Source organism: Epinephelus lanceolatus, chromosome 18 (genome assembly GCF_041903045.1).
Source record: "Epinephelus lanceolatus isolate andai-2023 chromosome 18, ASM4190304v1, whole genome shotgun sequence".
Lineage (NCBI taxonomy): Eukaryota > Metazoa > Chordata > Actinopteri > Perciformes > Serranidae > Epinephelus > Epinephelus lanceolatus.
The window spans coordinates 15,268,310-15,295,125 of NC_135751.1; the positions used below are offsets into that span (position 1 = coordinate 15,268,310).

Below are 26,816 nucleotides of genomic sequence, written 5' to 3' on the forward strand. Positions count from 1 at the left end.
TCAAGATGATACTAGAATTGTATGCCTCTATGTACCAGTCAAGTTTCTCTTTCAATTTACACACATCTTCCCCCGGCAGCACGAAAGATCTACACACTCAGCACAGTTTCAAGGTAGGCATCCAAGATTAGTGTCACCAATTCAGTATCTGACCAAATGTCTCCTCTTTTGTTCCTTAGAAATGAGGTTGAGTAATGGCCAGAAAAGTGTTTTATGTAGAACATTATGATGTCACAGTGAAGCTGACCTTTGATCTTTTGGATATAAAATGTCACCACTTCATCATTATATCCTATTAGACATTTGTGTGAAGTTTTGTCAGAATAAGAATTCTTAAATTATGGCCAAAAACATGTTTTGTGAGTTCAAAACAAACTTGATCTTTGACCTCTGACCACCAGTTCTAATCAGTTTATCCTTCAGTCCAAGTGGACGTTTGTGTCAAATTTGAAGAAATTCCCTGACAGTGTTCTTGAGATATCGTGTCCACAAAAATGAGACGGATGAAAGGTCAAGGCTATAAAGCACTAAAGGTGCTATACAAATAAAGTAATAAAGTAATAAATAAAGACCTTGACCTTTGACCACCAAAATCTAATCAGTTCATCGTCCAAGTGAACGTTAGTGCCAAATTTGAATAAATTCCCTCAGGGTGTTCTTGAGATATAGTGTTGCGTTCATGAGAATGGGACGGTCATACAAACAGATGTACGGACATATGGACAGACAAACCGAAAACATAATGCTTCCTGCAACGGCTATCGCCAATGCAGAGGCATACCAACACTGCTATGGATGTTTAAAGACAGCCTTTGGTTTCCAGGTCCTCAAACACAACATAATGGTTAAGAAGATAATCTATTCAGATATGAATATGAGAAGAGTACCTTCTTACTCTAAACAGATTATGGAGCACTGAAGCCATTTAAGTACTTTTACATCCAGCAATGATTAAAAAGCAAGACTGTTGTATTTAAATTAATTTATTTCCATTGCATATATATATATACACACACACACATGCTCTGCCAAAAGATCTTCAATTATTTACAAAAACTTTACACACATAAAATAGTGCACTGTCTCAGACACATGAGGATAAATATATATAAGAGTTTTCAAAAAAAGAAATGTATACAAGTGATAATTGGCACATCCAGGAGACAGGCTTTATCACCAGCTTTACATGTTTCCTGTTTGTCAAACAGACGATTAAACAGGCACATTCTGCAAGCGCAGCGTCGACACATACACAGCTCTCAGCTACGATATAAATCCCTTTAGAAAATATCCCAACCAGGGATCCAGCCCCTTTAGTCATACAAGATTTGTTCTTCTAAAAAATAATTATACCCATAAGAAAAATATCTATTAGCCCCTGAAAGCCCACATTCAGTTTACCTTTGGTTTCAGAGGAAAACTGGAGGTAAACTTAACACACACTTTAGTGCAATTAGCAACATAAGAAGCTTAATTTTAAAAAGACTACGGGATGATTTCTTAAAAGAATTTAAAAAAGTCAGAAGTATCTTGTAAGACAATAGAAGAATTACACTGAGCAACAGGGACATCTACTGGTTATGATCAGCAACATTTACAGACACAATCTCACTTAAAAAAAATGGTTAAATGTTCTTGCTCGTATGAGTGAATCTCTTTGGTGGCTGTTTCCCAGATAAAAAAAAAGTCCTTTGTTATTTGTCTTTAATCTAAGCCAGTTCAAAAAAGTATAAATAACCTGGTCCTGCTCAGGAAGTGTGCCTGTAGACCCAGAGTTTCTAATGTGTGTGGCTTCTTTTTGATACCATGCTCTTCATTTCTACATGGGTGAGTTCAGTTCCTGTCGTCTCCTGGTAAGAAGTAGGGGTTCTTGTGGCCTTGGACCAGATAGGAGTAACGGGATGGATTTTTACCTTTGAAGGTGTTCATTCCTTCTGGGTTGAGATCGTATGATCCCGACTGAAATGTCAGTGGAAACAGTGAGCGTGTTAGTGCCTTTCAGATGTAGAGACTTCAAACATTCATACACGGACACTTTACAAAAGCCAAGCAAACATGCACAAGTAACCACAGTCACCAATGTGCAGTGAAAATGACTACTCCCCAAACTACCATCAGCACAGCTTCTTTGAATTGTCACTCACTACATTGACATATAGATAAAAGCACACGGTTTTACACATCAATCAGAGATTTCTCACGAAGCTTCCCATCAATCACCCTGGAAATCCTGCCACCTTAATTCCCCCTGTGGCCTGTCTAAATCATCAGCAGGGGGCACCGAGGCAAATCAGAATCTGAAAGCAAAGCCATGCCTTACCTTTTTCCATCCTTTCTGCTTCTGCTGAAACCCCTAAAGCAACATACTGGGAGTCAGGCAAAGCAGGGAGCGTGGGAGGGACCTATGTGCTAACACTATATATATATATACAATCTGGATTATTGGCAAAAAGATACTGGCGTGCATATGTTTTAAAACATATCACCAAATCATTTAATGAGTCTGTGACATGATACTCGGTGACCATGTGCCCAGTTAGCATGGATTTGTCGATTTGCAGGTTAAAAAACATCCAGGTGTCAAGGGTTATAACTAAGCTAAATTTGGTAGAAAAGCCTTTAAAAGACTGTGTTTCAGTGTATAGCTCTAGCACTAAAATGGTGTTCAAATAACAGTGATATGGAGCCTATATATGCAAAAAGCTTTCACTTTTCAAACTAATTTAGCCAGATTTTAACCTACACTTAGATGTACTTTTAACTGATCAAAATCCATGCTTGCTGGATGTGTTAAAAGGGTGAAGGCTGATAGGTGGATGATCAACGCTATGCAAAACTGTGAGTGTGAGGATTAGTGGTGAGTAGTTCAGACAACAGAGACGACGGCAGAATGTGCGGTAACTCACCGAGCCATTGGTTTGATGCTTTTTGTCCACCAGGACATGAGTGCTGCCCCCTTCTGTCATCTCTATGGGAGTAGCTGCATCAAAGTTAGTTGTGGCGCGGGGGATGGGGGTGATGCCAGTGGGCCAGGGCTGGCTCACGTCACTTGATGAGTACGGACTGCTGCTGTAGTCTGCCTTGCTCCTTGAGCATCCCCTCCTAATGTGCAGACAAAAGTAAGTAAATGTGCCTGAAAATGTTTGTTTTTGTTTATTTCAGAGAGCTCCAGTGGTGTCCAAAACTTTAGCCAATCACTCATACACCATCCTGTTGTCATAAATACTCACTAAAACACCAAATATGTGTTAGTCCACAGCTGAAATTAGGCCCTGACTCATTTCTTATTAACACCTGTTTGAGTAATATTTGCTAAAACCTACAATGCTCAGCTGTTTTAGGAATCATGAATCTTTAACAGAAAGTCATTGTTGGTTTTTGGTCATTTCAGAGTATTGAACACTGCCATCATTTTCCTCTAACCTTATTAAGTATTAATTTGTCAGAGTGCATGTTAAAAGACTGAAACACTGGGTTGAACATGGTTGAGATTTTTAGACCTCTGGGTTACATGTAACAACCTCTTTAAAGGGTATCTTGGGTATTTTTTTCACCTGGACCCCTATCTTCCTATGTTTCTGTGTGTAAGAGTCTCATAGGAACAATTTTTTAATTGGCCCAGTATTGAGGTGACTGCTGCAGCCGGCAGTGGCGAAACAGGCTGCAATGTAACCACCTGGGGCATGAGTGCACCAACAATTTACATCCACTAAAGCTCTTGTTTTTGCCATTGACAGGCTCAGCTTTTTATTGTGAGAGTCTGGGAATATTATAAAAAGGATCCCGACTGAGATGGACCTTTTTGTTTAAGCAGAGAGAGCCCAAAATCACTGTTACAAAATCCATTCAAATAAATATTAATTTCATTATTGTAAAATAAACGTCACTTAAAGTCAAAAGACACAAAATAAACCTCACAAAAGCCTTCTTGGTTTGTCTTTCCACTGTTCCAACAATCACCAACTCTGGTTTGGTTGAAATAAACCCTTAATTCACCCGATTAAATGTGAAGGAATGCTGGCTCTATACATGCTAAAATGACATGTTTATTTAAATGGAGGCTGGTGGGTTTGGCAATGGCGATTTCAGGGTCGTTTCTGGTTACAAAAAATGATCTTATTCTTTAACAAAATGGTCTCTGTATGAAGGGACATTTCTATAATGTTCTCAGACACTTTGAGTAATGATCTAAGCCGCTGCTGGCTGCAGGGGTCTCCTCCATACTGGACCAATTTCAAAAAAGGCTGCTAACATAAATCACTTAGACACAAAAACATGGAAAAACAGGGTCTCAGTTAAAAAAAAAAAAAAAAATCACCCTTTAAAAGAATGAGTGATTAAAGTTGTTTTTCAGTGTAAGACTAGTCTGGACAACACACTGAAATAAAACATTAAAACAATACTGAATATTTTACTTCAAAAAATCACTTTTCAACTAAAATTTTAAACTAATTTTATGTCTGTAGCAGAAAAAACATAGCCATTTTCTTTTTCTTTATATTCTCACCAGCAGCAGTATATGAGCAAAGCCAGGACAATGATCAGAAGAATTCCTCCGAGTACACAGGAGATGACCACAACTGCCAGCAGAGCCGCTGTAAACACACACATGAAGACACATTTAGATTTTTATGGGTCAGCAGCCCGTAACTGTTCCTACTGCTGCTGCTGCTGCTGCTGCTGCTGCTGCATTTTTGCCTTTGAAAACAGTGTCATTACTCACAGTCATTGCAGTTGAAGCCAGCATATCCAAACGCACATCTGGGGAAAAAAAAAGCAAAGACCATTTAAACACAATAATATTTGTATATCAGGGCTGTAATGTAACACATTAATGGAATTTAACACTGAATCCACAAGGGGGAGCTACCTACACATTAACATGTACCACACACACACAGTGATAAACAGACACCACACACCTCCACATGAAAAACTTCACCTATAAACAAAATTCAAAGTGTGTACTCACGGTTGACACGTGTCCCCCACTGCCCTCTGCCCGCTTGGACATGCTACAAAGAGAAACACACAATGTTGAGTACAGAGAGACACAAACATAACAAGCTACAGTTTCAGACTCAGTCACGGTAGACGGAGACGCACGGTCCGCCTGGTTGCACACACAAAGAAAACATGAGCACAATGAGAGCCTCTTTATACAGAGGCTGCACGATGACCATAACAAACAAGCCCATAGTTTCACATTATGTATTTCCTGGGAGAGGAATTGTATGCAGCATTTGTCCAAAAGTCTTATTCTGTATTTGCTCTTCCTATAGCGGCGCAGAGAGAGACAGAGCTGTGATGCTTTCACATGTTTCCAGGGAAACAACCCTTGTTAAAAAGAAATAAATTCGAGAGATAAATGAAGTGAGAGTCAAGGGTCAGCGTGGAGAAAAGGCTACAGCTCTTGACCTTGTCTGTGAGTCTCGCTCCCTGTTGTTTCTCCCCCTCATTCTCACGCACAAGTATTTCACTGAGGATAAGAAGGTTTTGTTACAGTTTTCTTAACTGTAGGTCAGCTGGGCAACTTCACTTGAGCTTGTCTCAGAAGCTGTGGTTTGTCAGTTCATGAAGTGTGCACATGAGGCTTTATGATTTATGGTGCTATAGTAGCAGGACATTGTACACAATTTTTAACATAAAAGACAACATAAATACTAGATATATCCTAGTCTGCTTGTTAAAATCTGTCTTAATAAGGGAGACAAATAAAGAATATTGTCGCTTATACCTTTGCAGCTGGTGTTTGAGTACAGGATGGAGATGTAGCCCTCTTTGCAGGAACACACAGCCCGGCCTTTTATATCTGTGCACATTGTGGTGGAGACATCACAGGGAAATGGCTCCTGTGCACACAGGTTTGTACCTACGACAGATGAGAAGTAAAACAGGTGTATGAGAAAACCCCTCTTCTTAAAATAATATAGTTGTAGCTCATGCATGTCAGGTTCTCCTCCAAGATCAATCTGTGTACTAGCAGTACTTACTTGTAAACGTAGCATTAGCAAACAGTTCATTTGTTGAGGTGGCTATAGCCTTATTAATGGCCTGATCGACAGACTCTTGGGTGGAGCTGGTGTTTTCAAAGATGTTATTTACAGTTGCTTGGACACTTCCTGGTCTAGAGAATTATAGAGAAGCACCAAAAATGGTTAAAAAATGTTTTAACCTATGGCATACTATCTTCCAGCAGTAGGAGAAATAAAAAAAAATACTCACTGAAGTTGCACAACATCAGATTGTTTATACCCCGGCTCATTCTTGAGGGCATCTCTGAGCTATGAAACAGAATACACATGTCATTTAAGGACTGAGAGACAGGTGCATTGATTATTGAAATCCAAAATGCTTCTTCAGCTCACAACCTACCGCTGCTGAGATCTCCGCTGCTGTCTTCCGGAATATTTCTGAGGACCTGTCGCTCATTTCTTTTTCAAATTCCAAGGAGGTGATATGAAGCTGGCCGGGGAACACTTGGGCTATGTTAAGAGGAGGAGAGGAAATGATAAGTTTCAAGGCCATCACCCTGTTTTGACCTCTCTTATGGGAATTTGTCATCTGACAAGACATGACATGTTATGATCTTACCGCGTTCACATTGGCCATCCACCAGAAAGCTACCAGTGATACATTGGCAAGTACCGTTAAGACAGACGCTTTCAAGAGGGCATGGGATGGCAGGGCACACTGATGAGAGATCGAAAAAAATGGATGCATTAAACAACTTGCCATCTGATTTTCTTTTATCTCATATTGAACAATTTATGTCCGACCTGTAATAACTGTTTTTGCCACTTGGGGGGAGTGGTAACAAGTTGAGAACAAAGCATTGACAGCATCACCTTTTGAGTTGATATAGCAAACTTGCCAACAAACAATTATCATTCCTTTCAAGCCATGCTCCAACCAGCTGATTAATGTAAGTCCAATATATACCTTCCTTTATGCTCTGTTTTTGGTCACTACCAACTCCTGAGGGAATTATGTTGCCATTTAGCTCCTAAATGCTCCACTGTGTTCACCAGCCAGTTGCTAACTATGTCAGTCTGCCCTTTGGTGCTAAGCAGGTACAAACAAATCACCCCTTTTTTTGTATTGTAAACAGTGTTGGGTAAGGGTTACTTTAAAAGTAATCAAAGTACATTACTGCGTTACTTTTTAAAAAAGTAACCAGTTACTTTACTGCGTTACTCCCTGAGTCAAGTAACTCAATTACTTTAAAAGTACTTCCAACGTTACTCCCTGAGAAAAGTAACTCAAGCACTTTTAAAGTACTTTTGAGTATTCTACATTTTCTATTGGGCAATGGACCACAGGGCGCTAAGTCTACATTTTTTTGTCTCCAAAATTAAAATTATGGACCACTTGCCCTTCACTGAGATCCAGCTCTCCCATCACAGCTGTCACTTTGACCAGTAGCAACACAGAACGACCTGCTGCCGTAGACAACTGTATGACAACAACACCCCAGCATTTTTAGTATTTCCTCTAGGGATGTTACCACACAGAGTAAAAGGGGGAAATGATGGTGTGAAACAGCAGAGGCACTTTGTCAACCCGCTGAGTTAACGTTACTGTCATTAGCATCAAGCTAGCAAACAATGGTACATCCTCACGGTCGGACATACTCACTTGGACATATTACTCACCACAACTGCAGAGGCTCCCAGCTTCATTTGAAACAAACTACATTATAGACGGTCCGTTATTTATTAATCCCTCTGTATCTTTATATATTTACTTTTTATCCGCTCTGTTGTCTTTATAAAGTTAACATATCGCACCGTCATTTCAAACTCAACACTTTCAAATTAAAAGCCCTTTGTAACCTCGGCTGAGAGAATCCCTCCATTTTCTAAATAGGCTTTTATTCTGAAACATTTGTCAGAACTTCCTGTGGAAGATACAGTAGCTTGATAGTTTACGAATGGCACTTCAAATGTAGCTCCTGCCATCTGCTGACGCTTTTAGGTGACTACAACAACATGTCGGCTGGCAAATGAACAGACACAGTGACTCAAATAATTAGCCTGGTTCCAGACCATAGACCCCGCCCACTCAACTGAGTAGGCTTGCATCTCTGGTCTGGCATACTGCAATGAATTTGTAATTTATCTCGTCCAAATGATGGACGGACCAATGAACGCCGGGGGTGGGGGCGGGTCTAGCGATTAGCCAATCAGCGCCACGCTAATGGCGACCGCTACAGATCCTACAGACCACATTAACAATGCTATTGAGGTATTTCGCCACTACTCACGTTAATGGAGGACCAAATTAAGGAAGCTGCTAAACTGGATTTAACAGCAATGCAGCTGGCGTGCACGACGACGGAGACATTTTAAACGGGCAATGCTCGCTTGTTTTCGGCAACCCCGAAGCATGGATACTAATGATGTCAGATTCTGGGTGAGACGTTGATCTCTACTGATTGGTTAGGGAAAAATCAAATTCCCTCCCCCTTGTAAATCGCCTTCAATGGAGGCGATGTCAGACTGAAGGTTCTGAGAGCTTCAGTCTGACACTCAGGCTATCAAATAATAGTAAAAGTGATAAAAAATAGGACAAAAATAATCCGATGACATCACACACACCGTGAAAGATGGCCGGGGATAATTGGTGAGTACCAGCGTGTAGCGTGTACCAGGCATAATGCAAGTCCTGAGTCTGAAATATGTCTGTCAGCAAGTCCTACTCCACCTATTTAGACTCCACCGTAGACAATGGCAGCATTTCTCCGACCACGTAGCGAGCCACAAGCTCCGTGGCTTCTTTCAGACTGATAGGTTTAACATTATCTCCGTTATTAGAACTAAACGACAGCCGTTGCTGTTTCGGAGCTGAAGGACCAGAGTTCTAAAAGTAACGGAAGTAACTGATGTCTTGTTTGAAAATGTACTTAAGTATTTGATTACTCAAACAGCAAACTAACGCATTAGGTTACTCGTTACTGCAAATACTAATCAAAGTACTCTAACGTTACTTTGTAACGCATTATACCCAACTCTGATTGTAAACCATTTTAGCACAAAAAACATGCAGGACCTTGTGTATGCAGGATTTAATTCCACTCAGGAAATCTGTTAAATTTTTCTAGTCAGTAGATGACACCATGCATCTGAAACTTGAACCTTTGAATGATACAAACCTATGGGTGGAGGGATGGGTGGGGCTGCTGTGGTGGAGTTGGTGGTGATGTCTGTTGGTCGCAGGGTCGTACCAGTAGTGACAGTGGTACCAGTAGTAATGGTGGTGGTGATGATGGGGGCTGGAGTGGTGGTAGTATTTTTGGTACTGATATCTGTTGGTCGTATGGTGGTACCAGTAGTGATGGTGGTGTTGGGGGCTGAAGTGGTGGTGGTAGCATTTTTGGTGGTGATGTCTGTTGGTCGCAGGGTGGTACCAGTGATGGTGGTACCTGTAGTGATGGTGGTGATGGGGGCTGGAGTGGTGGTAGTATTTTTGGTAGTGACGTCTGTTGGTCGTAGGGTTGTACCAGTAGTAATGGTAGTGCCAGTTGTGATGGTGGTGTTGGGGGCTGGAGTGGTGGTAGCATTTTTGGTGGTGATGTCTGTTGGTCGCAGGGTGGTTCCAGTGATGGTGGTACCAGTAGAGATAGTAGTGGCGGAGGTTGGTGTGGTGGTGGATGAGGCTGTTGTAGTGCCATTAGCTGTTTCAGTTGAATGAGTCAAAGTGGTGTGGCCAGTAACTGTAACATAAATATATATACATATACATATATATATATAGATCAGTCCAATGACGTTGAAATAGAAACAATGCCAACATCAGTGTCTAATAGAGCTAGTCAGCAAATGTAAGCACACCTTCTAAGCATCACCCTGTTTGCACTGTCATTGTGAAATTGTTAGTATGCTAATGTTAGTATTGACTGCAAAGGTTCAAAGGTTCAAAGATTCGGAGACTTACTCCAAAAGACTGCATCTATCATCCCACTTGTAAAATGGCTTGATGCAGCATGGTCCTCACTAGATTCCTACTCACCTGCATGTTATAGTACATTAATCTGTATGAACAAACATCAACACTCATCATGCTGTTAGTCCTACCTCCTGAGGTGGTTGTTGAGGGACTAGGGGTGGTGGTATTTCCAGTGGGGGGTGCGGTGCTACTGCCTGGGGAGGTATTTGTAGGGAGTGAACTGGAGGTGGAGATGGAGGTAGGTGAAGAGGAAGGGGTTCCAGCTGTGAGTGTTGTGTGTGTGGTGACAGCGGAGGATAGGGGTGTGGTGGTGGATGCAGGAGTCTCAGGAGAGGGGTTAGTAGAGTTTGTTAGTGTAGTTGTAGTTAGAACAGCTGAAGTGGTTATTGTTGTGATGGTCTCGTTGATGGTGTGTGTGATTGGTGCACTTGTAGTTGTCTCATTGACGGTGTTTGTGATTGGTGCACTTGTAGTTGTCTCGTTGTTGGTGTGTGTAATTGGTGCACTTGTAGTTGTCTCGTTGACGGTGTTTGTGATCGGTGCACTTGTAGTTGTCTCGTTGTTGGTGTGTGTGATTGGTGCACTTGTAGTTGTCTCGTTGATGGTGTGTGTAATTGGTGCACTTGCAGTTGTCTCATTGACGGTGTTTGTGATCGGTGCACTTGTAGTGGTCTCGTTGAAGGTGTGTGTAATTGGTGCACTTGTAGTGGTCTCATTGACGGTGTTTGTGATCGGTGCACTTGTAGTTGTCTCGTTGTTGGTGTGTGTGATTGGTGCACTTGTAGTTGTCTCGTTGACGGTGTTTGTGATCGGTGCACTTGTAGTTGTCTCGTTGTTGGTGTGTGTGATTGGTGCACTTGTAGTTGTCTCGTTGACGGTGTGTGTAATTGGTGCACTTGTAGTTGTCTCATTGACGGTGTTTGTGATCGGTGCACTTGTAGTTGTCTCGTTGACGGTGTGTGTAATTGGTGCACTTCTAGTGGTCTCATTGACGGTGTTTGTGATCGATGCACTTGTAGTGGTCTCGTTGTTGGTGTGTGTGATCGGTGCACTCGTAGTGGTCTCGTTGACGGTGTGTGTGATCGGTGCACTTGTAGTTGTCTCGTTGACGGTGTGTGTGATCGGTGCACTTGTAGTTGTCTCGTTGAAGGTGTGTGTAATTGGTGCACTTGTAGTTGTCTCATTGACGGTGTGTGTGATCGGTGCACTTGTAGTTGTCTCGTTGATGGTGTGTGTAATTGGTGCACTTGTAGTGGTCTCGTTGTTGGTGTGTGTGATCGGTGCACTCGTAGTTGTCGTGTTGCCGGTGTGTGTGATCGGTGCACTTGTAGTGGTCTCGTTGACGGTGTGTGTGATTGGTGCATTTGTAGTTGTCTCGTTGACGGTGTGTGTAATTGGTGCACTCGTAGTTGTCGTGTTGCCGGTGTGTGTGATCGGTGCACTTGTAGTGGTCTCGTTGACTGTGTTTGTGATCGGTGCACTTGTAGTTGTCTCGTTGACGGTGTGTGTAATTGGTGCACTCGTAGTTGTCTCATTGACGGTGTGTGTGATCGGTGCACTTGTAGTTGTCTCGTTGACGGTGTGTGTGATTGGTGCACTTGTAGTGGTCTCGTTGATGGTGTGTGTGATCGGTGCACTTGTTGTGGTCTCGTTGTTGGTGTGTGTGATCGGTGCACTTGTAGTTGTCTCGTTGACGGTGTGTGTAATTGGTGCACTTGTAGTGGTCTCATTGGTGTGTGTGATCGGTGCACTCGTAGTCGTCATGTTGCTGGTGTGTGTGATCGGTGCACTCGTAGTGGTCTCGTTGATGGTGTGTGTGATTGGTGCACTTGTAGTTGTCTCACTGACGGTGTGTGTGATTGGTGCACTTGTAGTTGTCTCGTTGTTGGTGTGTGTGATTGGTGCACTCGTAGTTGTCTCGTTACTAGTGTGTGTGACCGGTGAGCTCGTAGTTGTCTCATTACTAGTGTGTGTGATTGGTACACTTGTAGTGGTCTCATTGTTGGTGTGTGTGATCGGTGCACTTGTAGTTGTCTCGTTGACAGTGTGTGTGATTGGTGCACTTGTTGTTGTCTTGTTGACGGTGTCTGTAATCGGTGCACTCGTAGTTGTCTTGTTGCTGGTGTGTGTCATCGGTGCACTCGTAGTGGTCTCGTTGACGGTGTGTGTTATCAGCGCACTCGTAGTGGTCTCGTTGTTGGTGTGTGTGATCGGTTCACTCGTAGTTGTCGTGTTGCTGGTGTGTGTGATTGGTGCACTCGTAGTTGTCTCGTTACTAGTGTGTGTTATCAGCGCACTTGTAGTGGTCTCATTGACGGTGTGTGTGATCGGTGCACTTGTAGTGGTCTCGTTGCTGGTGTGTGTGATCGATGTACTTGTAGTTGTCTCGTTGATGGTGTGTGTAATTGGTGCACTTGTAGTTGTCTCGTTGACGGTGTGTGTAATTGGTGCACTTGTAGTTGTCTCGTTGACGGTGTGTGTGATCGGTGCACTTGTAGTTGTCTCGTTGACGGTGTGTGTAACTGGTGCACTTGTAGTTGTCTCGTTGACGGTGTGTGTGATCGGTGCACTTGTAGTTGTCTCGTTGCTGGTGTGTGTGATCGGTGTATTCATAGTGGTCTCGTTGACGGTGTGTGTAATTGGTGCACTTGTAGTGGTCTCGTTGATGGTGTGTGTTATCGGTGCACTCGTAATTGTCTCGTTGTTGGTGTGTGTGACCAGTGCACTTGTAGTTGTCTCGTTGCTGGTGTGTGTGATGCGTGCACTTGTAGTTATGTCGCTGCTGGTGTGTGTGATTGGTGGAGTGTTATCTAGAGCAGGTGTTGTTGCACTCGTATTCTCACTGGTGGTGTTGGGTTGGCTTGTCTCTGGGCTTGCAGTGGACAGCAGTGAACCTGTGGTTGGAGCTGATGGAGAGTCAGTTGGGCTGCTGGTGGTGACATTATTGTGCTCAGTAAAAGTGCTGATGACTGATGGAGTTGAAGTTGGTAAACTGCTGGTTGAGTAGCTGCTGCTTGAATTTGAGCTCGCAGTTACAGCAGGAGTTGTGGTGACATTTTGTGTTAGGGGAACCGTTGTAGTCATTCCTACAGTCAAAACAAAAGCAAGAAAAATAATCAATGTGTGATACACAGCAATACTACCATTACTGAAGTCATGTTTGTGTCCAACAAATAACGGCAATTCCATTATTCACCTGGGTAGGTAACATACCGAATCTATGTAAGGGGATAATGTCGAACGAGGTGTCTATTATCAGGAATTAATGGGTGACAGGGGGACCAGAACAGCTGCCTGTGCTGAATCTAACAATTCCTAATTATGTACACCTCATCATCATGCTTGTAGCATGGTCACTTGCCAAAGTAAAAAAAAATAGATTATCTATTTGTATGGCAGCAATACTTGGGCAGCTCCGGAGTCCAAGACACATTTCCCTACGGGGACAATAAGGTATATTGTACCGTATCACATCGCATTATATCGGATCACATCGGATCATATCATATCGTATTTATATGTTCATGCTTTTTACAATCAAAATCTAAAGTTTTTCATGAGCTATTATTCAGTTTCTGTGGTAAAACCTGAGGTTTTGACTGACACCTAGAAAAATCATAATGGAAACAATGGTCACTACTCCAGTAAATAAGACTCATAACTGAGCCAGAAAGCTAACATTACGCTAGTACAATTCAAAGTGAATTACACTGCGTACAGGTGAAAAATAGTAACTACACTTTGACAGTAAGTTTAACAACAACACTAGCTAGCTGTACAGCCATGTACATGTCCCCAAATCAAATCAAGACACTCAGAAACAAATGATAGGCTGTGTGTACTGTCAACTGAAGCCTGAAGTAGTGTGTTGAATCGCTTATGTGATATAAAGTATCAGTAAGTTCAGAGGGGCAGTGTACTTCTTGCAGCTTGTTTGTTACAGTCGCCCTCCTGTGTTGTTTACAGAATAAAACACTGATGGACTGCACTTAGTGTTGTAAATAAATTGTAAACAAAGGCTTTGATTGTGTCCCTGTTGCTATGGTTACTCATATTAGATACAAGCTGATAATATCATGCAGCCAGCACATGCATTTAAAACAGCGAGCAGACAGTTTCACCAGAAACCGCTTAGTAGGTGTCCTATATCAGGAATTAATGGACATCCTGCAGCCAATCAGAATCAAGTATAACACAGCTTACTCACTGCCTGCCGCTAATGAGAGTGGTGAGAGTGAACCAAAACATAAAGCTGAGGACCATATAACCAAAACCATCAGCTAAAGGATGCTAAAATACTCTGGTGAGCTGAGAGAAACTGCAGTAATCCTCTGTGGTTTCATCACTACAAGCGACACCTTTAGTCATTTGATTCATTGTTATTATACAAATATTAATAGAAGCAGCTCTGAGCTGTATAGCATCCACATCACAGTTTATCAGCTTAATTGTTCATGCTAATTACTGGGGGAAAATAACGCATTAATTAACAAATATTTCCATGTCAATGCACTTGTATTCACATGCTCACATTCACAGCAAATAGGAGCTCTGAATATTAACTCAGTGTGCAGAATATAATTAGATCATGTGCTTTTTACAGGAAGCTGCTTGTTTAAGTGTGACGTATCTGTAATAATATTTATTTCACCAAAATGTGTCTATAAACAGACTGATGCCAACACTGAACATAAGGCCATGTACACTGGTATGATTATTATCAAGTAAGATATAGTTGCTGTCTGGCTTTCGTTTTCAAGATGACACCTTTTCAGACCTCTTCATGGGACATTCCAAAAATCACAGGAGTTAAAGCTGTACTCAGAGGTTGTGTCTTGAATAAACATTAACAGCAAGTGCGTAAAGAGTTGACAAAAGCTGTGACTCAGCAGATAAGAAGTACCGCAAGTGACGGCTGTTTACAACACCAAGATGTGTCAGTCACAAGTGCCACCCGCTTCATTTGGCCGTCTTAAAAGAAAGAGCTGCGTTCTGTTTGTTCAGAGTGCTGTCGTGACGCCTGTTCCCGTTTAGCCTGCTCCCACTCTTCACTTTGTGTTCAGGGGGGAACAGAGGAGCCAGAGGGCAGCTTGAGGAGTGGTACAAACACTAGGAGGTCTTTGATAATGGCTTAGCCCGTTTACCTCGTCTCCTCATCTGTATGCGTTGAATGATTACATTCAAAGCTCTTTCTCAGCAGGGTGGACGCCTTGCACAAACAGTCTTCTCCAGTAAGTCATCTCAAAAGCACAAGGAAATAGCAAGAAAACCAAGACTAATATCAGATCCTGGGCGTGATCTGATTATTTTCTGTGCCCTGTGTGACCTAATGTCTTTATCGCTTGGTAACCAAAACTCATTTAGCAATGAAAAACCACAGGCTCCTTTCACCCTGTGACAAGAAGCTTGTATGAGTATGATGAGCTTGATGTGTACACACACACGCCCATACCCACCTTCAAAAATCTGTATTCAGGGAGTGAAATAAGACATTAAGCAATCGACGATGATAGATGAGGAAGTGATGGAAGGTGGGAAAGACATATGTACCCTCAGGTGACGTTTTAATGGTCATAAAGTAAAGGAGTGGCAGAGTAAAGCATCTATATATGAAGTGGCATGGCGTGAGATCATTGCTGTAAAACACACATGTATCAATTTGTGAGTGGCTCGTCTTGTCAAGACTTAAGGGCAATGGACTAATCTTATTGTAGGACCAGAGATCAAGATTAATGAAAAACCTCTTAAATCCAGTCTTAGATCCAGTCGACCCTGCCTTGATTATCCCTGTTACATTTTAGTAGAGTATCAGTTGCATGCTTTTGTGTATCCATGAACGACTGAGTTGAAGGTTAAGCATTTCACCTCATTCCTGCGTACCTTACATTCTATTAAATCTCAAAGGCAAACCTTTTATCTAATTGTATCATCACATTTTAACCGTTCTTCAGATGCCTGTTGCTTAAGTGTAGCTCCTACATGTGTGTGACCTGCTCTACAACAGAATCTGGGCGCCATGCCAATGTCAGAGCAGGTAGATCTGTGAGCTGAGGAAAATGCAGAAATCTAGTTTTTAACACACACTATCAATCAACCCTGAGACAGCTGTTCAGAAGTAAAAGAGCACCATTTACTCTGATGGTGTGTAGACTCATAAACTCTGTCAGGGAGCCTTATCAGCTCTGTGTGTGCCTGTGGAGAAACCACTTTCTTATCAACATCTCCACGTTATTGACAGAATGGAAAGTTTTCAGTGGAACAGTCTCTCTCTGTGTCTTGACTAATGATACCCTAAATCTAATCTTAATTAATTAATTAGACTGAGATATATATATAGATATATATTCGACAAATACCTGTGGAAGGCCTTATCACTGAATAAAACTACACTTATATGACAAAACTATTGCCATAATATGAGGAGATATCGGACTCGATTACCTCTGCCAAGATATGTTATGTTATGTGATATTTTTTAGGTTGTTTGTCTGTTTCTCAGCAGGGTTACTTAAAGCCTTAACTAAAATTAAATGCTATATATAAAAAAAATAATTTTCCGCCTATATTGTTGTCATAAATGTTTTACAATGTTAGTGTTAGAGACCTAAACATGTTTATTTCTGCTGTTATGTTGGGCATTTTAACACAAAGGTCTTTGGGGATCGACTCGCTTTTGGAGCCAGCCTCAAGTGGCCATTCAAGGAACTGCAGTTTTTGGCACCTCTGCACCGGCTTAATTTTTCAGCCCCAGAGGTTGCCATGTGGATAAAGCCCATTAAATTTTGGTGTGGATCCAAATTTACAGGGCGGATTTGTTAAGTATTTTTGGCTTTCATTAACACTACAAGGTAGGGCATTGGGCCTTGGCAGAGGTCTGAGCTCTTCAAGTGCCCTTCTAGTTAATAAATGTTGAGAATGCTTACATGCTAAGATGTTTAACATGGTAAACATAATACCTGCTTAATGTTAGCATTGTCTTAAATCCTCTAACATGGATAAAGTGTTTTGCTTGCTAGCAAGCTACTGCTCAAAGAGTAAGCTACTTATAAGACTGCAAGTAACTGACAAAAGCTCTTTAATCTCTTTCATTCAATTGAATTTCTGCTCATTTAATGTGAAGCAAATAATCCAAAAACTATTCTGAGATTGTTAAATGTTAAACTAGTGAACAAAAATTGTTGCTAGTGATGTTTCGAATAAGGGCACAGAGATGCTAAGTCCCTCCCCTTTCAATGGACCACTATAGGGCTTTATTTTGAAAAAATTCTATGGTTAGACACTATGGAGACATTTTTTAATTCAGTTTGATGGTGCCATAAATGACACGTGATATTTGTCAATGTCAAAAATAATTTTGCAAGTCAAGAAAGTTGCACTTGGTTGCAAAACTGCTGATGTGCAACTGCGACTTTCTTGACTTGTGTAATTCACGGCACAATTCAAACCAGATAAAAAAAAGATTTGTCTCATATCATTGACAACTGCACATATGTTTTTGCAAAATAAAGTCCTATGGGGGACACCAGAGGAAATACACTACAACCCTGATTTGGTTACCTAAGGCTGTTACATTGATCCTCTATGTTGTAAGCGTTAAATTAATGCCAGATGTAGTAAATACCTCGGCAGCAGTGACAAATTATGAAATCCACAGGTGTGATTTATATGCCCTCTTTAAAGATCCAAATCATTATACTATTGTAATCCTTATCACCTTCTACGCGCACAGAAGAGACCATGACAATCAGAGAGCATCGGAGGGGAAGAAAGGCTTTTGTTTGGAGTCTCATCTGTCAGTACTGCCAGTGGAAAACAATACCACGGGGTTTTGTGGCGTGATGACATTTGTGGAGTTCCCTAAATTCTTGTGATGCATCTAGTGAAATTTTTGATATGAGATTAGCAGTACAATCTCATTTAAGTCTACATTACCACAGTACACTGACCTTAAAGGCTAATGGTGTTCCATGTAGCCTTGATACGCAATGATGACGGTGTGATTATGGTCTGATGTTGCTATTGGAAGGAGGCTGAGACCTTGAAAATGATACCATCTTAAACAAAGACTCTTGATGTGGTGAGGCATTACTGATATCTACCTACAAGTCATAAATAAAACAGATACAGATACCACAAGAATGTTATGGTCTCATCATAAAAACTCTATTTATAGACACAGGGGAAGTGATGGACAAAAGGGAAATTGTCACAATAAAGAAGATGAGTGCACATGGCTTCTTCTTCCACTGTCATTTTCACACTGATGATTGCTTCCACCATGAAAGTTCAGCGTTGCTTCTCCATTTCCACTTACATGTAAATGTCAGCAATAAATAAAGTGCATGGACACATCTGCGACAAGTTTCACAAAGAATCCATGACGCCTTAGTCAAAGACTGATACCACAATAGCTGCAACAGTGTGTGTTTAAACTTCTCCCACTTCACCACAGACCGCAGCATTTCTTCAACTACATGTTAGCAGCCCAACCCCTTTGTTTTTGGGACAAGGCTGCCAGTGATTTTTTTTACGCCTCCTGTGATGTTGAAGTTACCCATACTGGAAACATTTATGAAACCCACATGAGACAATGTAAACCAGCAGTCAGTCAGCGTAATACACTTGAAACAGTGGAGCAATTAAGAGACCACTCTGCGTTGCACATGGAGCCGAGAGCCTTGTCTCTAAGGATTTAACCTACAGCCGGATAATCCCCTGCAGACACAAAAGGGATGACTGGGTCAGGCTGGGTGACAACTGGGTCTAAGGTCGGCCTGCAAGCGCATATTCGGGAGGATGTGGATAAGAAGGTCCGGGTCTACCCACTGAGTCCTTCAGTCCAACCTGCTGCTTGGTTTGACAAAGTAAGTATAACTGTAGCTGAAGCCGCTTAAAAGCTGCCATGCCTCTCCACGTCTATCTTTCTTGACATTGAAATCAAACGAGTGCACCGTTGCCAAGGAGATGTTTGCTTCCAGCTGTCAAAGCTTCGCCTCACTTCAAACCATGAACAGTAACAGGAGCAGAGAGAGACAGACGTTAGTGTTGATGCTTCTGTTTCAGCGCTGCGCTGCACTTCAGGGGATTTTCTATTCAGGCAAGACAATAGCACTCCCGTGAAGTACCTGCTCACAAAGTGAATGTCAGATCCAGTTCCCCTGACGCTACCCCTGAACTTCCTGTCCATGCCACCACTCCTCAAGAATAAATCTGTATTAATTACGCACCACAAGGATTCCTGAGCAGTCCAGAAAGCTGCAAACAAACATTCCCCTGGTTTCTCAATGTTGAGCCATGAAATATTTCCATTTTTTTCAGGATTAAAGAGACAGTGCGTTCTTCAAATAATTCTTTATCGCATCCAGCAGCACTGCAAGACGGAGCTGATTAAAGAATGCACACAGAGCAGGAGATGAACTGACAGGTTTTGACCCAACAGTCAGGAAGAGCCTGAGGCCACAAGGCAGCATCTCATTAGGACACAGAGGAGTCATGTGGAGAGCTGACCTATAGTGTGTGTGTGTGTGTGTGTGTGTGTGTGTGTGTGTGTGTGTGTGTTTCAGAAATCATGCAGTATGACATCTGAAACAAGCTGATTAAAGACAAAAATGCTGGAGGCATACTGGACTACAGCTCACAGCTAATTACTGGTCACACTTTTGGTCCCCTCTGCCAGCTAATGAGAGTCACCTTGTCTTACACACTGCTTTATGAGCTCCTAGTATTTAAAGGTGCCCATCCCTGTGTTACAAAAATCTCATGATACACCAACAGATACACACAGGTCAGGTCACAGGTTTCCTTGAGGGGAAAGCAGGCCTGAGGGCTGCCACATCAAAGCGACACAGCCGGGTCAGCAGGGGCAACCTCACAAGACTGAGAGGAAGCTTTTAGTTTCATCAACCAACAGTCTGTCATCCTGCTGAGCGTCTCATGTCAACAGTCCTGATCAGAGGATACACTATTGCCTTGTACACTGGAGGTGAATGCCTGGGCAATATGGCTTAAGTCAATATCCAATGTAAATGAAAACGGTCAATTTGAATATGTACACTCAGTTAGAGCTAAAAAGACTACTTCCTTGATCACTGATTATTGTTTAAGCCATTTGTCGAGCATGAAACATCAGTTCCTGGTTGAAATAAAAACCAACCAACGAGTGCTGTGGGAGTACTCACGTAGCCAATCAGTACCACAGGCAGGACTAACGCTGTTGTCAAGCTGTTGTCAAGCATTGTCAAGCAGTGCACCAGAACCAAAGAGCAGTAATAACAGCAATGGCAAGTGCTATAGACAAGATAGACTTGGCTCCGCTCCACTCTTAAAACCCCAGCAAAAGCAGTATGCTGGCATGACTATGCATCAGTGTGGTCTTAAAATGTAGTTCGATTCAGGCAAAAACGTGGGTTGCAAGTGATTGGTTAGGGGGAAATCAAATCCCCCTCTCCCATGGAAACTGGTTAGAGTGGACGCAATGGTCAGACTGAAGAAGGAAATTGAGTGTAAGGAGTTGACAGCACTGTCTGAAATCAGGCCAGTTCCGGCTCCTAAATTGGTATGATTTGTTGACTTTCTTTATCTCATGTGATAATAAATTGAATATCTTTAAGTTGGTTGGACAAAACAAGAGATTTGGTTATGACACCTTGGGCTTTAGGATGGTGCTGCCCATTATAGAGAATATGGAGGTAAGTCACGCTGTGTGGGATGCACCACCTTGAAAGGTACGTGCTCTGTGATCTCTGTTACCAAAGTGTATGCACTCATTTAAAAAAACAAGATAGTTTACAATGTTGGGTATGTGAGTGGAGGTAGTGCAATGGGGACTGAAATCCAGCCTTGGGCTACCATATTGTTTTCGGAGGCGCATTGCATTCACTGAATAAATAAAAATATCGACACATTATTTTGTAATTACGAGATCAATATGTTGTACTACAATAAGGCCTTTCGCTGATACCGTAATAACGTTAAAGTTAACTGATTTTTAAAGTGAGTTCACTGAGAAACACAAGGACGGTACTTTCGGTCAACGTTTTTCAGAATAAAAGCATTATTACGGAAGCTCATTAAGATAAGTCGTAATTACGAGATAATGTGTTGGTTCTTTCTTCTTTTTTTCTATTTAGTGAATGCAATACGCTTCCATAGGATGCTGCCCCCCTCCACAATATTTGGATAAACTTACGTACCTACAATTAAAGGCCTGGGGTAAAAAGAAAAGGAAACAAGGGGAGGTCTTATAACCAATAATCAAAGCCAGCTGTTGTGTGTCTAAAGATTTATTTTCTTTTAAAGATTATTTTTTTGGGCTTTTTGCCTTTAATGTACAGGATAGAGTGAAATGGGGTGAGAGAGAGAGAGAGCGGGGGTTGACATGCAGCAGCAAATGGTTGCAAGCCGGAGTCGAACCTGCGACCACTGCAGCGAGGCATCGCCTCTGTACATGGGGCGCCGGCACTATCCACTACGCTACTGACGCCACATAAAGATTTATTTTCTTACTGAATTTACTCATTTCTGTCACATTCTCTGACTATTTTTGCGGTTTTTGTGAGTCTAAAGAGTTTTTTTATATGGTTCTGTAATATCTTTCTGATCTTCCATGATGTTTCCTAAAAAGAACTTTGTAATTTGGTACTACAGATACAAAGTTCTGTTGTTTCAGTTATTTTGTTAGATTTTATAATAGTTTATAAGCAGTTTTCTAGGGGATTTCCCTGCAAAGAACTGCTCTATTTAAGCCCAAGTACACATTTATTCATTATTCATGTAGTATAGGAAACAATATTTTAATTTTGGTTGAAAAATGTCATGTTTTTGCATGTTCAGCTCACATGCTAGGGATTAAGTGTACCAATTAAAACACTTTCTCTATTTGCCCTATAATTAGCTAGAGGTCATTTAAGGGTAATGCCATAAAACATTATCAGGATTTCATTTAGGAAATTATTAATATTAAGTGTTAGGTGTAACTCCTTTATTAGATCATCACATCTGTGAGTGAGATAACCGGATCTATTAATACTAGTCTATTAATAATAGTGTGTATCATTAACAGATGAGTAATAAAGGTGACTGTCCTGCTAAGACTTTGCTCTCTCTCTCTCTCTCTCTCTCTCTCTCTCTCTCTCTCTTTATCTCTCTCTCTCCCATCTGGACAAACTTCATCTTGGCCATCAGCTCTTCCTGTTGCTGACGAGATAGACTTGATGCCTGACACACACATGTGCAGGCAAAGCTCAGCATTGGGAAGAAAGTCCGGGCTGTTTCACAATTACGAGGACACACAGAGCAGCACAGCAGGCAAATTTAAAGAAGCAGAGCAGATATGTCTCAGTCTCTATTTATTGCGGCTGATGATGTCATACTCTAGATGCTTTTCTTCTGTTGGCCTTTCATCAGACGGTCAACAATTTAAGCGGAGTCCTCAGCAGGACGAGACCGACTGAAATGAGCTCCCTGTATCTGAGCAAACAGAGCTCTTGCACTCTAGCTCGGACGTAACAGATGGCTCCCTGGAGCAGGGCTCACTCGCAGGGCCTCTGCACATATCATATCCAATTAAAGCTCCGCCAGCACATGCTTTCCAATTACAGAGTGAGATTTACTGCCCCGGAGCAGGTCTAATCCAACAGGATGCAGCAGGGACGCAGCGTCAGAGGGAGAAAAGCCAGAGAAGAAACTGCAACAAGTGTGCATGACAAGTAGATGTATAGCATATACATGCTCAAATTTGGGAGTGCGGCCAAAGAGGAAGGTGAACTCAGTTATCAATATTCACTGGAAACAAAGAAAAGAGGAACTGAGTGATGCAAAAACATCACTGGTGTTCACTGAAACTCAGTTTGTTTTGTAATTCTCATGCTGATAACACAGAAGAACTAAAAATGAAGGGGTTGATAATGTGTGTGAGCTGCAAGGATCCCTCCATTAGTGACAGAAATTTTATCTTTTTCCGGCTTTTCAAGTGTGACGATTTTAAGTTTTTTTTAATGTCACATAGCAGTAAAATTGAATATCTTATGGTTTTAGACTGTCAGTCAGACAAAACAAGCAAACTAAAGACATGATTATGGTCTCAGACACATGCCAGCGATTAATCAAGGAAAAATGCTCAGATAAATGTATAGATAAATAGTTGTTAGTTGCAGCCTTACATGAGTCTGCGACCTTTCACGTTCCTACAACAGGCCGCTAACTCCTGAGCAGACCTTGGATGCTCTAATAATGACCTAATGATGACTAAACAGCAAAACATGACACACGATACACTGCATGAGGTCTGAGAGAGAAACCAGTAGCAGAGAGAGAAGACAGGAAGGCATTAAACACGCTCTGTGCCTTTCACTGGAAAATTTCTTCCAGAGGACACAAGAAAATGTGGCGCCAGACTCAGAGGAGGAGGATCGTGACCCTCAGGAGGTCTTTTTTCATCTGGACCTCTTAACTGCCACTTCAGACGCACTCAGTCAAACTGCCCCAAACTGGAGCCTCCATCATCTCCCCCAGACTCTGTTTCTATACAAGGAGACACATGACGGGAGGGGAACCACACAAACGGCCTGCAGGCGTGCAGCGAGGCTCCAGCACATGACAGAGACTGAATCTAAGTCTTCATACATAGAACCGAAAAACACAGAGATGCACTTCAGAGTGGTCCAAAATGATACAAAAGGGTGACCAATGGATTTAACTGTAGCTAAGCTTAGCGAGTCTGTACAGTGGAGAGCTTATCAGAATTCCTCAGGGCAGCTTCACCACGCTGTCGAGGGGGTCCGCGTATGCACACACAGAGTAAACTTTGTGTGAGGAGTGTGCTGCGCTTCAGGGAGCCGGCTGTTGTTTGACCGATGCCTCCTCGCTGGCATCTGTCCACCCCCAGAGAGCTTTGAGTCACAGTGATGGAGCAGTGAGTCAGAGTTTAAGACGACTTGGGGGGGAAAACCCCATGAATGTGTAGAAAGAAGAAGAAACTTAGACAAAATGTGAGGCAAATGCTCCTACATTTAAAGCAAAGGCTAAAAAGTATTCAGCTAGATAGTCCTCCCTAACAGAAAGTAGATATCTTAACAGGATTTTTATGGGTTACTTATTAATTCAATGATACGACCTCACACAACTATGTCTTTAATTGGATGTCTTGGAAACTTTTAACCCTGTCTGCTTGCTGGAAAAACATGATGATGATGACAATGATCATAAGTCCAGATGGTTTATCGCTCTATTCCTGACAGAAGTCTGATATGGTGTATTTTTATTTTTATAAAAATACCGTTCATTAGTTTGTGTGCATTTAATAAACTGTAACCTACCTATAAGTACCTACCTATTTTCTATCACTAACTAACCTACATAATAATAGCTAATAAACATGCTTTGAACACATACATACATTTATAATGTAATGTGTGCTAGAGGGAGATTCTTACAAGTGAAGAAAGTTATATAAAAGTATTTTCTAATAATCATGGACCATGATTCAAGACGTCACCTTAAACTTAGAACTTAGAAAAGAGGCCAAAAATGCTTTCCATGTACATGAGAAATGTCCTTTTCTACTGAGACTGCCAGATTTTTACATAAACTACATAAAATAATCTTATAAATTGGCATGAATATTACAGCTTAAACGACCCACCAGCATTAAGGTGGTGACAGTTAACCCCACCTTGACCAGCTACAACAAAAATGTGGCTTGCACACTAAAGAATCAGCAGTAATATTCAATTAATATATTAAAAAGCAAATAATATACTCAAAGGGGCGTTTCTCTGCATAATGAACACTTGTAATACTTACATTTGTTGTAAAACACTAACAGTTTAACTGCATGACGTTTACCATCATGGAATATCTTATATTTCAAGCAAAGGACCACTTAATATTTTTTATTTTTATGTGGTGACTACAGTTATACTAGTAATAATAAAAAAAATATGAAAATGTATTTCCAGGCTTCAACTCAGACTCAGTGAGGCTTCAAACACTTCTCTATTCTAGTGTGGAGGTAAACTTTACTCACCTTTGCTGACAGCGCTGAGAAGAAACAGGACAGGCAAATATCTGACAAACATGTTTAAAGTCTTTAGTTGTAAACGGCTCGGCTCAGGAGGACCAGTGAGTTCAGAGGCACCGTGTCCTCTCGGTGTAACGGTGAATGTAACGGTGCTGTACAGACGCTGTTTCCTCCGGGCTGTACTCTCTGCCTGCTACAGGTGGCTCAGACTGAGAGCTGTAGCCTCCGACAGCATTAAAAGCTTTAGTCCCTCCTCTGATTGGTCGGCTCTGCTGTCACTCATCATTACATTACTGGATCTGTACGGCTCTGGACCCACCCACAAACCCCTAAACCTGAACCTTGCATCATCAATATCACAGAAGTAGGCTAAACTAGGCCTACTGTACAAGAAAGGTGTATTTATAGCTGATTGTTTACACACTGAGTGAACAAAGTGCTTTGCTCAAGGAAAACTGGGCAGGGATAGCAACTGATGTCACATGACAAACACATTCATGAAGCCATTTTAAAATGCTTTAAAAAGACAAATATGACTTGATATCATGATGTAATTCACTGTTAGGATTTTATGGATGTTAGGGCAATATCAAACAAGACTAGGAGTTGACAGCTATACAGAAACCATCACTGTGGGGCTGTACTTTGGCACTGTAGCTTTGAGCTAAATGCTAAAGTCAACATGCTAACACAAAAGCCAGGTCTCCATTCAAATGTAGAACAAAATTTAATTGATTTTTTTTATGCATATGTGCATACCCATCAAGCGGGAACCTCTGTTGCTAAAAAAAAATATGATACCAACATGGAGGTGCCAAAAACTGCAGTTCCTCAAATGGCCACTTGAGGCTGGCATCAAAAGCAGCACCAAAATGATCAACTTCTCCATATTTATCACAGACTGATATTTACGGAAGAAGGGAAAGATATCTGTCGGCTGTAACTGGTTGGTCCTTGTTACGTGATATGTAGTGTGCTGCTGCATTTATAAGTTGAACTTGTTTTATCTTGGGGCACAGCCGTCTGAAAAACAGGCGCTCCAGAACGCGTGTGCGCCGCTTTGGCATCACTCTGGCATTTCAGTGCACCTGCCGTGCATCTACATTGAAAACAATGACTTTGAGGTTGCAAAAAACTGCATGTGTACAGCCCCTAAGTGAGAGTGAATAATTATATAACTCACCCATTCATTTAAATGTTATCACCTTGGGACACTTATGGATCAAAAAAATCCCTGATGGCATCACATGGCACATCACCTGTACGTTGTAATTCCACATTTGGCCACTGTGTAAATATTGAATTCAGCCCTAGCACTGTTCCTGGAGGCTTGTTCAAAACAGGAGTTCACAAACCAATGGGTGACATCATGCTGGCTACATCCATTATTTTTATACAGTCTATCCACTACTGTTATGTAAATGCTAGGAGCTGGAGATAATTTGTCTCTTCAGTTGGAGGTGGAGGGTTTAGTGGACATTTGATTCACCAAGTCTATTTCCATTGCACATTTTGCTTTCGTCGACACACCAACTCCTCTATCTCAGCCAAACAAAATGTCTACAAAAAATTCATGCCATCCATCCAATAGTTTCTCTACGTGAAACCAAAAATGTCCACCTCTTGGAGATGCTAGATTAACAGTCAGACCATTAAAGTCATTAGATCAATATCTGTACCAGAAGCCATGACAACTCATCCAATAATTGTCAAGACGCAGGCTATCACCAAAAAAAAAAAAAAAAAAAGTAAACTCATGGTGCTGCTAAAGGAAAAGTCAGTATGGTTCATCCTCTGTGGACCATGAATGTCTGGACAACATTCAGTGGCAATCCATCCAGAGGTCGTT

General features: G+C 41.6%; 1 protein-coding gene across 3 annotated transcripts; it reads right to left on the minus strand.

Moving 5' to 3' along the window:
- Window positions 1–967: 967 nt before the first annotated feature.
- Window positions 968–25,165, minus strand: LOC117268998 (uncharacterized). Of its 3 annotated transcripts, none has more exons than XM_033645809.2 (14): window positions 24,974–25,165; window positions 12,792–13,034; window positions 9,155–9,715; window positions 6,595–6,693; window positions 6,376–6,485; window positions 6,226–6,284; window positions 5,994–6,127; window positions 5,738–5,872; window positions 4,973–5,015; window positions 4,724–4,761; window positions 4,508–4,595; window positions 2,907–3,102; window positions 2,321–2,353; window positions 968–1,959 (listed from the first exon to the last, which is right to left on the minus strand). In XM_033645809.2, the coding sequence occupies exons 1-14, from the start codon at window positions 25,023–25,025 to the stop codon at window positions 1,834–1,836; spliced, it is 1,917 nt and encodes a 638-aa protein (XP_033501700.1). In that variant the 5' UTR covers window positions 25,026–25,165; the 3' UTR covers window positions 968–1,833. The 3 variants fall into 3 exon arrangements, with proteins under 3 accessions (XP_033501700.1, XP_033501698.2, XP_033501699.2); XM_033645807.2 differs by having other exon boundaries at window positions 10,077–13,034; XM_033645808.2 differs by lacking the exon at window positions 2,321–2,353 and having other exon boundaries at window positions 10,077–13,034.
- Window positions 25,166–26,816: the final 1,651 nt, after the last annotated feature.